Source organism: Schistocerca gregaria, chromosome 8 (assembly GCF_023897955.1).
Source record: "Schistocerca gregaria isolate iqSchGreg1 chromosome 8, iqSchGreg1.2, whole genome shotgun sequence".
Lineage (NCBI taxonomy): Eukaryota > Metazoa > Arthropoda > Insecta > Orthoptera > Acrididae > Schistocerca > Schistocerca gregaria.
The window spans coordinates 186,209,968-186,221,751 of record NC_064927.1 but is presented as its reverse complement, the minus strand read 5'-3'; the positions used below and the strand labels follow the sequence as shown (position 1 = coordinate 186,221,751).

General features: G+C 38.6%; 2 protein-coding genes across 2 annotated transcripts in view; one reads left to right on the top strand and one right to left on the bottom strand.

Annotated features, from left to right (window-relative positions):
- Positions 1–2,042: 2,042 nt before the first annotated feature.
- Positions 2,043–3,977, bottom strand: LOC126284154 (mediator of RNA polymerase II transcription subunit 8). Its single transcript, XM_049982877.1, has one exon. It carries the CDS (start codon positions 3,829–3,831, stop codon positions 3,049–3,051), a length of 783 nt encoding a protein of 260 aa, XP_049838834.1. The 5' UTR covers positions 3,832–3,977; the 3' UTR covers positions 2,043–3,048.
- Positions 3,978–4,007: 30 nt separating this feature from the next.
- The window catches only part of LOC126285107 (histidine protein methyltransferase 1 homolog), a gene marked incomplete at its 5' end in the record, with an annotated part of 54,430 nt that continues 46,653 nt past the window's right edge, over positions 4,008–11,784 (top strand). Inside the window, 2 exons of the mRNA XM_049984431.1 lie at positions 4,008–4,098; positions 4,320–4,568. Coding sequence (XP_049840388.1) covers positions 4,008–4,098; positions 4,320–4,568 — 340 coding nt within the window. The remainder of the gene's footprint in view (positions 4,099–4,319; positions 4,569–11,784) is intronic.

Sequence of the window (11,784 nt, the reverse complement as noted above, 5' to 3'; positions counted from 1 at the left end):
CATATACAAATTAGAAGAGAAAGACAGAGCTGCGAAAGTTTGCTTGGATCCAAGGATTGGGACAGTCAAAATGAGGAAGGTCAAAGTGTTTAATTTCTGATAAAGGAATGGTTTGTTAGTTGGAAGCTACCGCTTCATGAAAAAGGGAGAGCCACTTCATCTGGCACAGTAATGACTTGAGTACAAAGTTCGTAGTTGCCTATACCCTCTACAATAGTGAAATGGATAGAAAGATCAGAGACATCTTGGTAATATCATTGGAGGCCTTGGACATTGACCATCAACTGCTAATAATGAGCTGGGGTTAAGGACAGGTAAGAGGCAAAAAATCAGGATATGAGTAATTGGATAGATAAAAAATCTACTCACCAAGAGGCAGCAGGAGAGCACACACATAAAAGGTATAACAATTTGCAAGCTTTTGGAGCCAGTGGCTCCTTCTGCCAGAAGGGTTGAATGGGAAAGAAGAAGGGTGAAGGAAAAGGACTGGTGAGCTCAATGTACTTATATGAGATTAGATTTTAATACTTGTGGTCATTACATGAGATGTATACTGGAGGAAGCAGTGTGGTTATCGAATTTTGTGAGTCATACTCCCCTAAAGTACAATATCTTCCTTGTAATGTATCTCACTGTAGTTTTCTTAAGTATACCTGTAGCAACCCTTGCTCTGACTAAACAAACCTGATATTAGTCAGTGCTGGAAAACACAGCAGGCAAAGTATCTCAAATGGAGATAAATCATACAAATGCTTTTAAAAAGATAATTATGATACTCATCTGAGTTAAAAGACAGTGGTGATTGTACTTGAGTGACTAACTTTCTGCCAGTAGCAAAATATCCTGGGCTACAAGTGCTAGGATACTCAAACTGGAAACTATGGAGCTGTAGTGCTGCACAAATATGTTGCTGTTACTGTAATCTGAATTGTATGTTATAACAGTCATTTTTGCAATTTCACTATCTGACATACTTGGTATTGCACAAGTATTCATTTTGCCAATTTTCTCTTAGATTAAAAAACACAAAATGAACTGTGCTTGTAGTAAAGTATTGAAAAAATTCATTTTCATGTATTTGGTGAAAACATCTTTGAAATTATCAGTCATACAAAGAACTATGCATAATGTACAGCATCTACATTAAGAAATATGATCCTGGACAGTTTCTATAGGCAGTACAGTTGCTTCGTGTGCCTACATCATGATTTTGTACATGCCTCTTCAGTGTGGTGACTGGGAGAATGAACCACAGATTCAATTATTTTACCTTGTTCAACATTAAGAAAACTCAGTCCTAAAATACAACAATCATCTTAAAGCAAATACATATAATTTAAAACAAAGAACATCATATCTCTTCAATCAACATCCAAGTTACAGCAGCAATCTTATTTTGCATACTGACGGGTAAGAGTGATTTGTCACCCCCCCCCCCCCCCCCCTTCTTTCCCTCTTCCTCCCGTAACTCTCGGGTCTCATTCATAGGTGATGTACTGTCTTTGTACATAAGTGCATCCAAATATTCCTTTAAAATCTCTCTTATGATGTTTGACCTTAACTTGACTTTTAGTTATTTATAGAAAATACTGTATTAAATACACACCTATACCAAAAGTTGGTAACAATGGACTCTATCTGTGCGAATTGAAAAGTAAGGTTTTCACACTTCAAAATGATGTGTGTCAAATATAGAGTGAATATTGTCAACAATGATTCTATACTTTTGCTTTTGCTACAAGTCAGCCACCTCATAACAATCACTTGTCCCCTGAATCAACATTAGGGGAGAAGGGGAGGGGGAGGAGGTGGAGGAGGAGGACGAGGAATAGTGGTAACTGCCATTCTTACGCTCAGTCCCAGTTCAACAAGAACAACTGAATGTTGTAAACAGGAAGCACAGAATATCACAGTGTGCATGTACAACTATCATCAGGAATCCCAGGGTAAAAGAGTTTGCTCTACTCCACTACCCAACATTAATACAAGGATGAACAAATGTTTTATCACCAAAAGCCATGCTTTAAAGTATACTCCATAACAGCAGTTTAAAATAGTTGTTTAATGATCAGTTCTGCTCATCAATATTGTACACCTACAAATAGTCTTGTTTACAAGATTTTTTTGTATACAATTCATTTTTTTATTCATAAGAGCTCACTAAACTCCATATACCAATTCAATGTCATATCACAAAGATAAATTTCTTACTATTAAGCAGAATATGCTTTAATTTGAACTTATAAGAATTAAAACTACACACTGGTCTATGACTAACAGCTAGGCAACCATCTGCAAGTAATGCTCTTCCACTGAGTAGCTGACATGGATTGGTTAACAGGCAGACTTCAGCTGGAATCTAAGTTAGTTCATCACACATGTCTCCAAGGCTCGTTGGGAGTAAGTATATGCATACCCTGGAAAGGCAGGTATACATGTCCCACACCTGATCCAGTAAACAATTTTACATTCTCAATAATTTTAAGCTGCCATTTCATTTTAAATATGAATACACTTGCATATCAGCTTTAGCATGGGGTTAAAAACAAATTTCATTAAGAGATGGTGGGGGTGGGGTGGAGATGGAGAAGTAGAACACTCAAGAAATCTAAGAATGGATTATAGAAAGGTCTAAAAGGCACTGAACTCGACTGACACTACAACAGTCACATGGCTTCTCTTTTTTAAGAGAGAGATTGGATTTCTATGATGTACCTGAGTCATTACAATGTGCTGCTGAAATGCTGTACTATCATCATCATCATAATATGCAAAACACAAAAAAAAAGTTCACGCATGGTTATTATTAAAACAGAATAACTAGGTGGCAAGCCATATTCAGTATACAGTACAGATTTTCTTGCAAACCAACCTTTTACACATTCATTTCAACCACATTTATAACTTAAAACACTTTTATGATGTTTTGAACTTCAAAGCAATGATATAAAGCAGTTTCAATAAATAACACAACAATCAGTCTTTTACTTCAAATATATGTGTGTGGACCATTCTATCATTATTGGTAGGCCTTTATGTAACGGCACTTTATCGTCCATATGGATGAATTTGAGTTGCTGCTTTAATGTTCGTTTTGATTGATGAAGGTGCCTTGCCCATTGGTCCCATAGGTACTGGCTGGTTGGGATTCAGAGGCCCTCCTGGCTGCTGTGCTCCTGCACCTGGTCGACCCACTGGTGCTACCATCATTCCTGGAGGTCCCGCAGCTACTTGTTGTTGAACCATTGGGACTAGACCTTTTCCCATACCAACTGCTGCAACAAGAGTGTGTGTATCTGCCATAGATGACGTCTGGTTTGCACCAGATCGCGATCCTGATTCACTTTCCCATTCCTCTCGTGCCTTACTAACAAGTTCCCAAACTTGTGTCACTACTTTTGTGTATTGACTAACTTGTTTCTGTGCTGTTTCGAAACTTAAGTTTGCTGCTTTGTGCTCCATCTGCATCATTTTATGTTCAACTTCGGGTTCTGGTTTCGTTCGCAAATAATCTGGCACAACATCATAGGAAAAAGTGTTAATACGATTTTCGGTAAGACGAACAAGCTCTTCATCTCTTTCAGGGCTCAAAAGCAAAGGAAGAACTGTCAGGCTACGCAGCGCAGGTGATTTGTCATGACTGAGCATTTTGGATATTGATGTCAGATGACCTGACATCAGAGCAAAGTTATCCAAGAAAGTTGGCCAGTTAATGGTTTCGTATTCATGTTCTAATTTGAAAAGCATTGAACCGATGGATGTTTTCAAATCATTCACACGTAATATCAAGGCTTCTAAAGCCGCGTCCAACTGTTTTTCTTCTCTTTGCATCGTTAACGAATTGTACTGCCAATCAACACACACACACACACGACAGACTTCGGACTACAGCAATACATAAACATTAAACAACATCAAATTATTTGCTTTCAGAGATGTTAAAATTACCAAGCGTGTAGCTCAAAGTTCATATGTGATGCAGATATCACAGTTAAAGATGATGAACATGGGAGCGAACGCTAGCGAAATTTGAGCTCTCTGTGGCTGGGGAAGGACGTGGGGCTTGGGAGTTTCAACTTTGCCATGTAGATGTCTTTGGTGAGAAGAGCGCTTATTTTGATTTTAAGTGTGTTTGCAAATAGAACTTTTATTGTTTACGAATGTTCTGGGCTATGTGATTCCGTAGAATTCATTTACAGTAAAAGCATTTTCTGTGGGTTAGTGAAGTGTTTACGAAGATCATACGTATATTATATGCAAGAAAATTTATCCAGCATATTTGTGAGATACGATGTTTGCATTTGGGTTTTCAAAAACAGACGATGGGGGCCCTGACAGATCACCGCGTGATGTAGTCGCCAATGTGCTAAGTTGGGCGCCAGCAGAGGAACTGAAATTCGAAGCAGATGTTCTAGATGTCAGCATCAAAAGTTCATCAGTTTCATCCATAACAGATGCCAATATATGTTATATAAACCCCTCTTCTGCCCTCCAAGAATTAACATTAGACTCTGATGTTTTGAATGCAGAAGAACAACATACGGACTTAGTACCATCCAAGTATGAAGGTGCGTGAGAAATTTTCAGCTTTATTTAACCTTATCTGTAGTTACATTCTTTGAATCTTCACTTTGCACCGTTTTCATTTAACCTAATTGTATTTTCTAAAAAATAAATGCATGTTGTTAAATCAAATTAAATGTTTCTTGGTCTAATACTATTCATTATGAGTGACAGCCTTTTTTTTACCTATTCATTTTACAGCTGCTTTATTTTTCTGGATTAATCTTATTGTATCTGTGTTACACACTTAATGCCTGAAATCAGATGTGAACCACACAGAAACAGAAGAGTACAGATGAGGCCTAATCAAGAATCAGTAAGCCTCTTACATTGCTTTCTGTGAGCTGCACTTATTTATTTATTTATCCAGCGATCACCTCACAGTGATGTAGAATTTGTCATCATAATGCAATGAAACGAAATAGGTCTTATACATTTACAGACGAAATATATAAGTAGACCCCATGTTTTATGAGAATAGGGCAAACTTCATCATTTTGAATATGCTATCAGTGCCTTGACAGCTATGCTGTCTCATTTGATCAGTGCCTATTGCCCAATGCCCTTTTGATAATATTTAAACAATTTCCACCAGATAACTTATCAATGGAAATGGAAATGAGCATTTGCCATCATTGGCCGAGGGACCCCTTACGAGGCAGGTCCAGCCGCCTTGGTGCAGGTCTTACTACATTCGACGCAACATTGGGCAACCTGCGCTCGGATCGGGATGAAATGATGATGAAGACAACACAACACCAAGTCCCTGAGCAGAGAAAATCCCCGACCAGCCAGGAATCAAACCCGGGCGCCTTAGGACGGCAGTCCATCACGCTGACCGCTCCCCTTCAAAAGCCTCATTACATGGAATAGGACTTGGTTTCCTTAGAGGTTACACCTCTCATATGGAGACCTTACGCAAGTTCCTATCATATGTCACAGCGCACAGTGTGATATTTGAAATTAGTTGAAATAGTATTTCTCTCAATCAAGTCTAGTAAGATGCTTCTTAGAACTTGTGGAGCCAAAATCGATCATTTGGCTCCTGAGTGTACTGCTATTCATTCTACTTGTTTGCCCAGATCTCTGACGGGCCTAAGGTTTGCAATAGGAAACAATGATGCACCCAATCCCACAGATTGCAGTGCTCATATTTATTGCATGTTCTTTTGACTATTTCATGTCAGTGGAAATGAGCCGTCTGTTTCCCATTTGGAACACATCAGACAGTATTTGGAAGTTTTTTCTAATTACATCTTGCTGTAGCTTGTGCAAGCATTTTCTATCCTCTCCACACTCAGCCATATTTGTGGAGAGGTATTGTTATGCAGTATATGACTCGTCAAAAGTATTAAGAAAGTGGACTATAGTCAAGGTGATGTAAGAGTATCTCTGAGAGTTGCAGGGGGGCTGGATAAGGCTTCACGTGCCTTCCCCAACCAGTCACCCAACAAGATTTTGTAAATATCTCTAGGTCAATGCGTTAGTGTTGGCACAGCTTTATAGAATATTATTGTTTTGCTTTCAGCCATTTTTCCTCTGCAGTTTAAAGCTGGTAACAATGCTGCCATCAGTCAGCAATCATCTTACGCCAACTCGACAATAGGATTCACTCTTTCCATGGCTTGCAAGATACACTATGTGATCAAAAGTGTCGAGACACCCCCAGAAACATACGTTTTTCGTATTAGGTGCATTGTGCTGCCACCTACTGCCAGGTACTCCATATAAGCGACCTCAGTAGTCATTAGACATCATGAGATAGCAGAATGGGGCACTCTGCGGAACTCACGAACTACGAACATGGTTGGGTTATAGGGTGTCACTTGTGTCATACGTCTGTATGCAAGATTTCCACACTCCTGAACATCCCTAGGTCCACTGTTTCTGATGCGATAGTGAAGTGGAAACATGAAGGGACATGTGCAGCACAAAAGCATACAGGCCAACCATGTCTGTTGACTGACAGGACCGCCAACAGTTGAAGAGGGTTGTAATGTGTAATAGGCAGACATCTATCCAGACCATCACACAGGAATTCCAAACTTCATCTGGATCAACTGCAAGTACTGTGACAGTTAGGCGTGAGCTGACAAAATTTGGATTTCATGGTCAATTGGTAAATGCCAAATGATGCCTCGCTTCGAGTAAGAAGTGTACACATTGGATGATTGAGCAGTCAAAAAATGTTGTATGGAATGATGAATCATGGTAGACAATGTGTTGATGAGACGGCAGGGTATGGGTATGGTAAATGCCCAATGAACATCATCTACCAGCGCATCTACTGCCACCAGTAAAATTCGGAGGCGGTGGTGTTATGGTGTGGTCATGTTTTTCGTGGAGGCAGCTTGCACCACTTGTTTTTTTGTGTGTCACTATCACAGCACAGGCCCACGTTGATGTTTTAAGCGCCTTCTTTCTTCCCACTGTTGAAGAGCGATTCGGGGATGGTGATTGCATCTTTCAACACGATGTTCATAATGCACGGCCTGTGGTGGAGTGGTTACACGACAATAACATCCCTGTAATGGAGTGGCCTCTACAGAGTTCTGGCCTGAATCCTATAGAACACTTTTGGAATGTTTTGTAACGCCGACTTCGTGCCAGGCCTCACTGACTGACATCAATAGCTCTCCTCAGTGCAGTACTCCATGAAGAATAGGCTGCCATTCCCCAAGAAACCTTCCAGCACCTGATTGAATGTATGCCTGTGAGAGTGAAAGCTGTCATCAAGGCTAAGGGTGGCCAACACAATACTGAGTTCTTGCATTACCGATCGAGGGCGCCATGAACTTGTAAGTGTCAGCCAAGTGTCCGGATACTTTTGATCGCATAGTGTTCTTATGATATTTTACAGTTCTGCAGCATGTTGTGCTGAATTTGGTTCAGACCAATTAGAGTTTCATGGTGATGCAGATCCAGTCTTTCTCATGGTGGAACAACTTTAAACAAATTTCCAGTATTTTATGTGAATGCTTGGTGACAACAGGATGCTGATTATTGGTGGCATAAGCAGTAGTGCTAGCAGAAATCTTCTTTGCAACTATCAAACATTTGAACCATTATAGTGTTAACACCCGTTCTATGAATACAAACTGGAAATTTGTGTTCTGCTGTCTTGAGTACTATGTGGCCACAACAGAGGGGATTTATATTTATTCATGGAATAATTCTCAATCAGTAACATTATTTTGAAACTCAGGCACAGTCACTTGTCTTTACCATTTCTCATTATGAACACTATTTGCAATATCTGCTTTGCAAATAATGATTGAAAATTTTAGCAATTGGCTACTGAGCATGCACTTGGAAGGATAGATTGAGAGCAGATGATGAAATTGGGAAGATACTTTTTAGGTGCTCAGTGTTTAGGATACAGACTGCTTCATTTTGTGTGAAACTTGTGATATTGGACCAGACATTCATTGAATGACCACAATAGAAGTGTCAAATGTAGTGAGACATACACAGACACTTGAATGTCAGTCCACACAAGGTTATTGAATGCTGACTTTATTCCCACCTATAGACCACAGGATTAGAGTGTTGATGTAATATCTGATGTGAGGTTTGAGAAACTTGCAAGTGTAGCACTGGTTTGAGAAACTTGCAAGTGTAGCACTGCATAGAGGCTGCAGGATGTATTCGACTTGCACATAATCTTTTTAGTGAGGTTAGGCCACAAGACCCTTCGCCCTGGAACCATCCCTTCTGAGTGGTAGCATACCGGTCAGTGAGGGAACTGTGGGTAAGGGAAAGAAATAGCTGGAAGTATCCCCACTCAGACTGCCAAAATTTTGTGGTCATTGGATACTACTGAGGTCCAGCAAATTAATTTTTCATCACCTTCGCTAATAAAACTGAGACACTGCAAATAACATGTCATATATGGCATTAATGAATGTTGACTCTCTATTACCACAGAAGCAGCTATTTCAGTGGTAGACGTTCTGCTTCTATGTAAGGAGGTGGTTGGGAGTTAAAGAACAGGTAAAGAATTGAGCCCTTGGTATTTCTTCAATACACATCCCAGCTGCGTTATTGGTCTGTCAAAGTCAATGATGAGAGTTATTGCCAGAACAGGTACAATTAGCCTTTCTTCATCTTCTGTTTCATTTACTTTTTCTGTAGTAAAAGCCAGGTGTGTCCAAGTGATGATGCTGTGTTTATAGTGTCTGTCCAATGTGGAAAATTGCTAATCTGCTAATGGTTAAGATGTGTCTTTAAATGGTGCTGATATGGAAGAGACCAGACTTCCATTTTTGTGCCAGCAGTTATTTTTTATATTTTGAGAAATATTAAGTTACTAGGCTGTATTTGAGCCTTGGTATATAATTTGCTGAGATAGTGAACATTTATTACATGCATGTATGCACACCAGTTTTTCTTTGATATGTGGAGTCCAGGCCATCATTTTTACTTTTCACCCTTGGTTTTCAGTTATTTGTCATTTGAGTGGTGTGATGCCATCCTTCATCATTTCCTGTTTTATGCTGATTGTTTCAATCTGTATACCCACTATGACCAAAATACACTATAATTTGTGTTCTTTATTCCAGTGTCTGACAACTCCTATGGTTGTTCCCTCTCCTGGATCATCAGAAATATCGGAACATCCAATACTGGCTGTTAGTTTTGACCATCACATCATCAAGATGGTGTTCTTATGGTGACCACATCAAACATCAAAGACATTAACAGCCAAAGTTGCACACAATATATTTCATTTGAAAAAGAACTTGAAACTAGGATGACCGTAGGAATTAAGGGGTTTTGGGCTCAGACAAACAAAACACATAAGACTGCTATTACTGAAGGCATATCAAAACAAAAACTTTTGCAAAAATCCAGCAAGCGAAGTCCACAAAGCAGCAATATACGAATAAATGCAAATAGAAAAAGTGAACTCTATAATTCCAATGCATAAATAAATCTGCAAAAAAACTGGTATTGAAAATTTCAGTGGACGCATATGGCTCAAATGAACTCCATAAAACCACACGTTGCTCCAAAAGCTTATATCAGGATTTTGCTTTATGTATATAACTCAGACGAAATCCATGAAACTGCTGATAGCCCCAAAAGCTGGGTTCAGAAATTTGCTTGTCGTATATAGCTTAAATAAATTCTGTGATAGCAAGAAACCAAAATTTCCTCATCCATGTATTACTGAAATCTTAACCTGGCTGAAATTGTTAAAACAAAGTTCACAATATCCACCAATCACAGTCATTCATTATTACTGTCAACTAGTGACACAATCCAAAAAGTCATTAAAATGTTAACATCAATTTTAATATACAATCAAAACATAATTATGCACCTAAATACACACACCATACAAATTGCAGTAAAAACATGAAAACATACTTACCAACCGAAGTTATCTGCCACATCCCACACACACATACACGTAAAACAAAATGAAAGCCGTTAATGTCACGCATTTATCCCAAACCCTATTCTCCCTAAACCACCACCCACTCACCAACTAACCTGTTTTCAACATGATACCCAAACAGAAATATAATTAAGAATAATTAAATCATTTATACCTTTCAAACAAAAGGAAATCACAATCCAAACAAAATTTTCGCAACGCCCCACAGAAACAACACCTACATAATGTCCCCAATACCGAAACCCAGAATTAACCCTAACCAAATTACATGAACCAAATTAAACTCCCCACCCCCATAAATAATTCCACTTACAACCTTCGGCTTATACATCTGCCAATAACCTTTAACAAACTCTCTAACGCAAAAAGTATCTGGCAAACTCTTCCTCCAGCAGTACTTACCCAAATGTATTCATGTAAATGTGACTACAGTGTAGAAGAGTGAATTATCTCCCTCACTATCATTGATTTAACTGTCCCACCCTCCCCCCTCTCCAATACTCTTTTATTTTACTTCTGCTAGCCTCCATCAGTAAATTTTTAAACTCAGACCAATGATTTACAATTATATGCTGAAGTCAATGGCAGTATGGGGCACGCAACATTAAAAGTCTTTGACACTGAAACTGCTAGTCCTTAAATCCCTCTAATATGACAATAAATGAAACAATTGTGGACCCCTCTTCAATATATTCATCAATTGATGCAACCAATACCACTTTTCTCCATATGCTCACTGCAGCCTATGAAATAACATCCCCTCCCCCTCCATACCCAGGTTCTCACACCACTACCCCTCCCAAACTATATCTTTTACAAGTGTCCATACAGTTTATACTATAATGTCTAAGGAAGTCAGGTTTCCTCACTTCTGAATCTTCAGTGTAATCTCTATGTTGGGATGTATATAATTCCCATGATTTGTGAACTACTGCATTGCCTCCAAGTCATGAGGACAAATAAAATACATGTAATCTGCATAATGAAGAAAAAGAGCAGGTGCAGTTCTCCATTCTTCATGGTAGGGTTGTTACTAATGAGAATGTTTATTCATCAGGAAGATAATCATCAACGAAAAATGCAAATCATTGTGCAATAAAATTTTACTATGTGGTTCCAGAGATTTATTCTTCCGCGTGTGTTTGATCATAGCTATAGTCAGCGTCAGTGTTCACGAATTCTATCAATTTATCGTACATCATGTCAGTAGTATTGTCAGCTTGGCAGAACAGTGGCATGGACTTGAACTTCAAGCCAACTGTATCTCAACATCTTGGTAAAACATATGGTGTCATTTCACTAGTTCAGCTATTACAAATACATCATAATCACAGACACAGAATATTTTTGCAAGAAACAAAGATTTCCGCAACAACTGAATAAGCAGGAACAGTAAAAAATCTCCTACAACTACATACCTTGCTCTAAATTTTGACCATAATAAAAATTCCTAAAATTGTGTTAGGAGAGTAAGATAATTGTTTTTGGATAACATTTTACTCTGCTAAGCAGAAAGAACATGACTGTAAGTAAAACTGGCTCACATCTGTACTAATTGCATGTATCACTGTTATGAGACTTGTGTTACTTCTAAAGATTATTGCAATTATTTTTAGCTTGGCTTCTTGTACAGACATTTTTAGTTTTTGCTTTGTGTGCAATACATTGTTTGGTTTTGTTGTTTTCACCAGTATGGTGTATAACTGTACCCTTAATTTGGTTACTGCTTAACTTATGATGCGAAATATGTATCTCACCTATTTTTCCTTTTAGTATTGACGTGGATAGACAGCGAATGTTACTCTGTCCTGGTCTAA

Coding starts and splice junctions, on each gene's coding strand:
- LOC126284154 (XM_049982877.1), bottom strand. CDS start 3,831: ATGCAAAGAGAAGAAAAACAGTTGGACGCGGCTTTAGAAGCCTTGATA.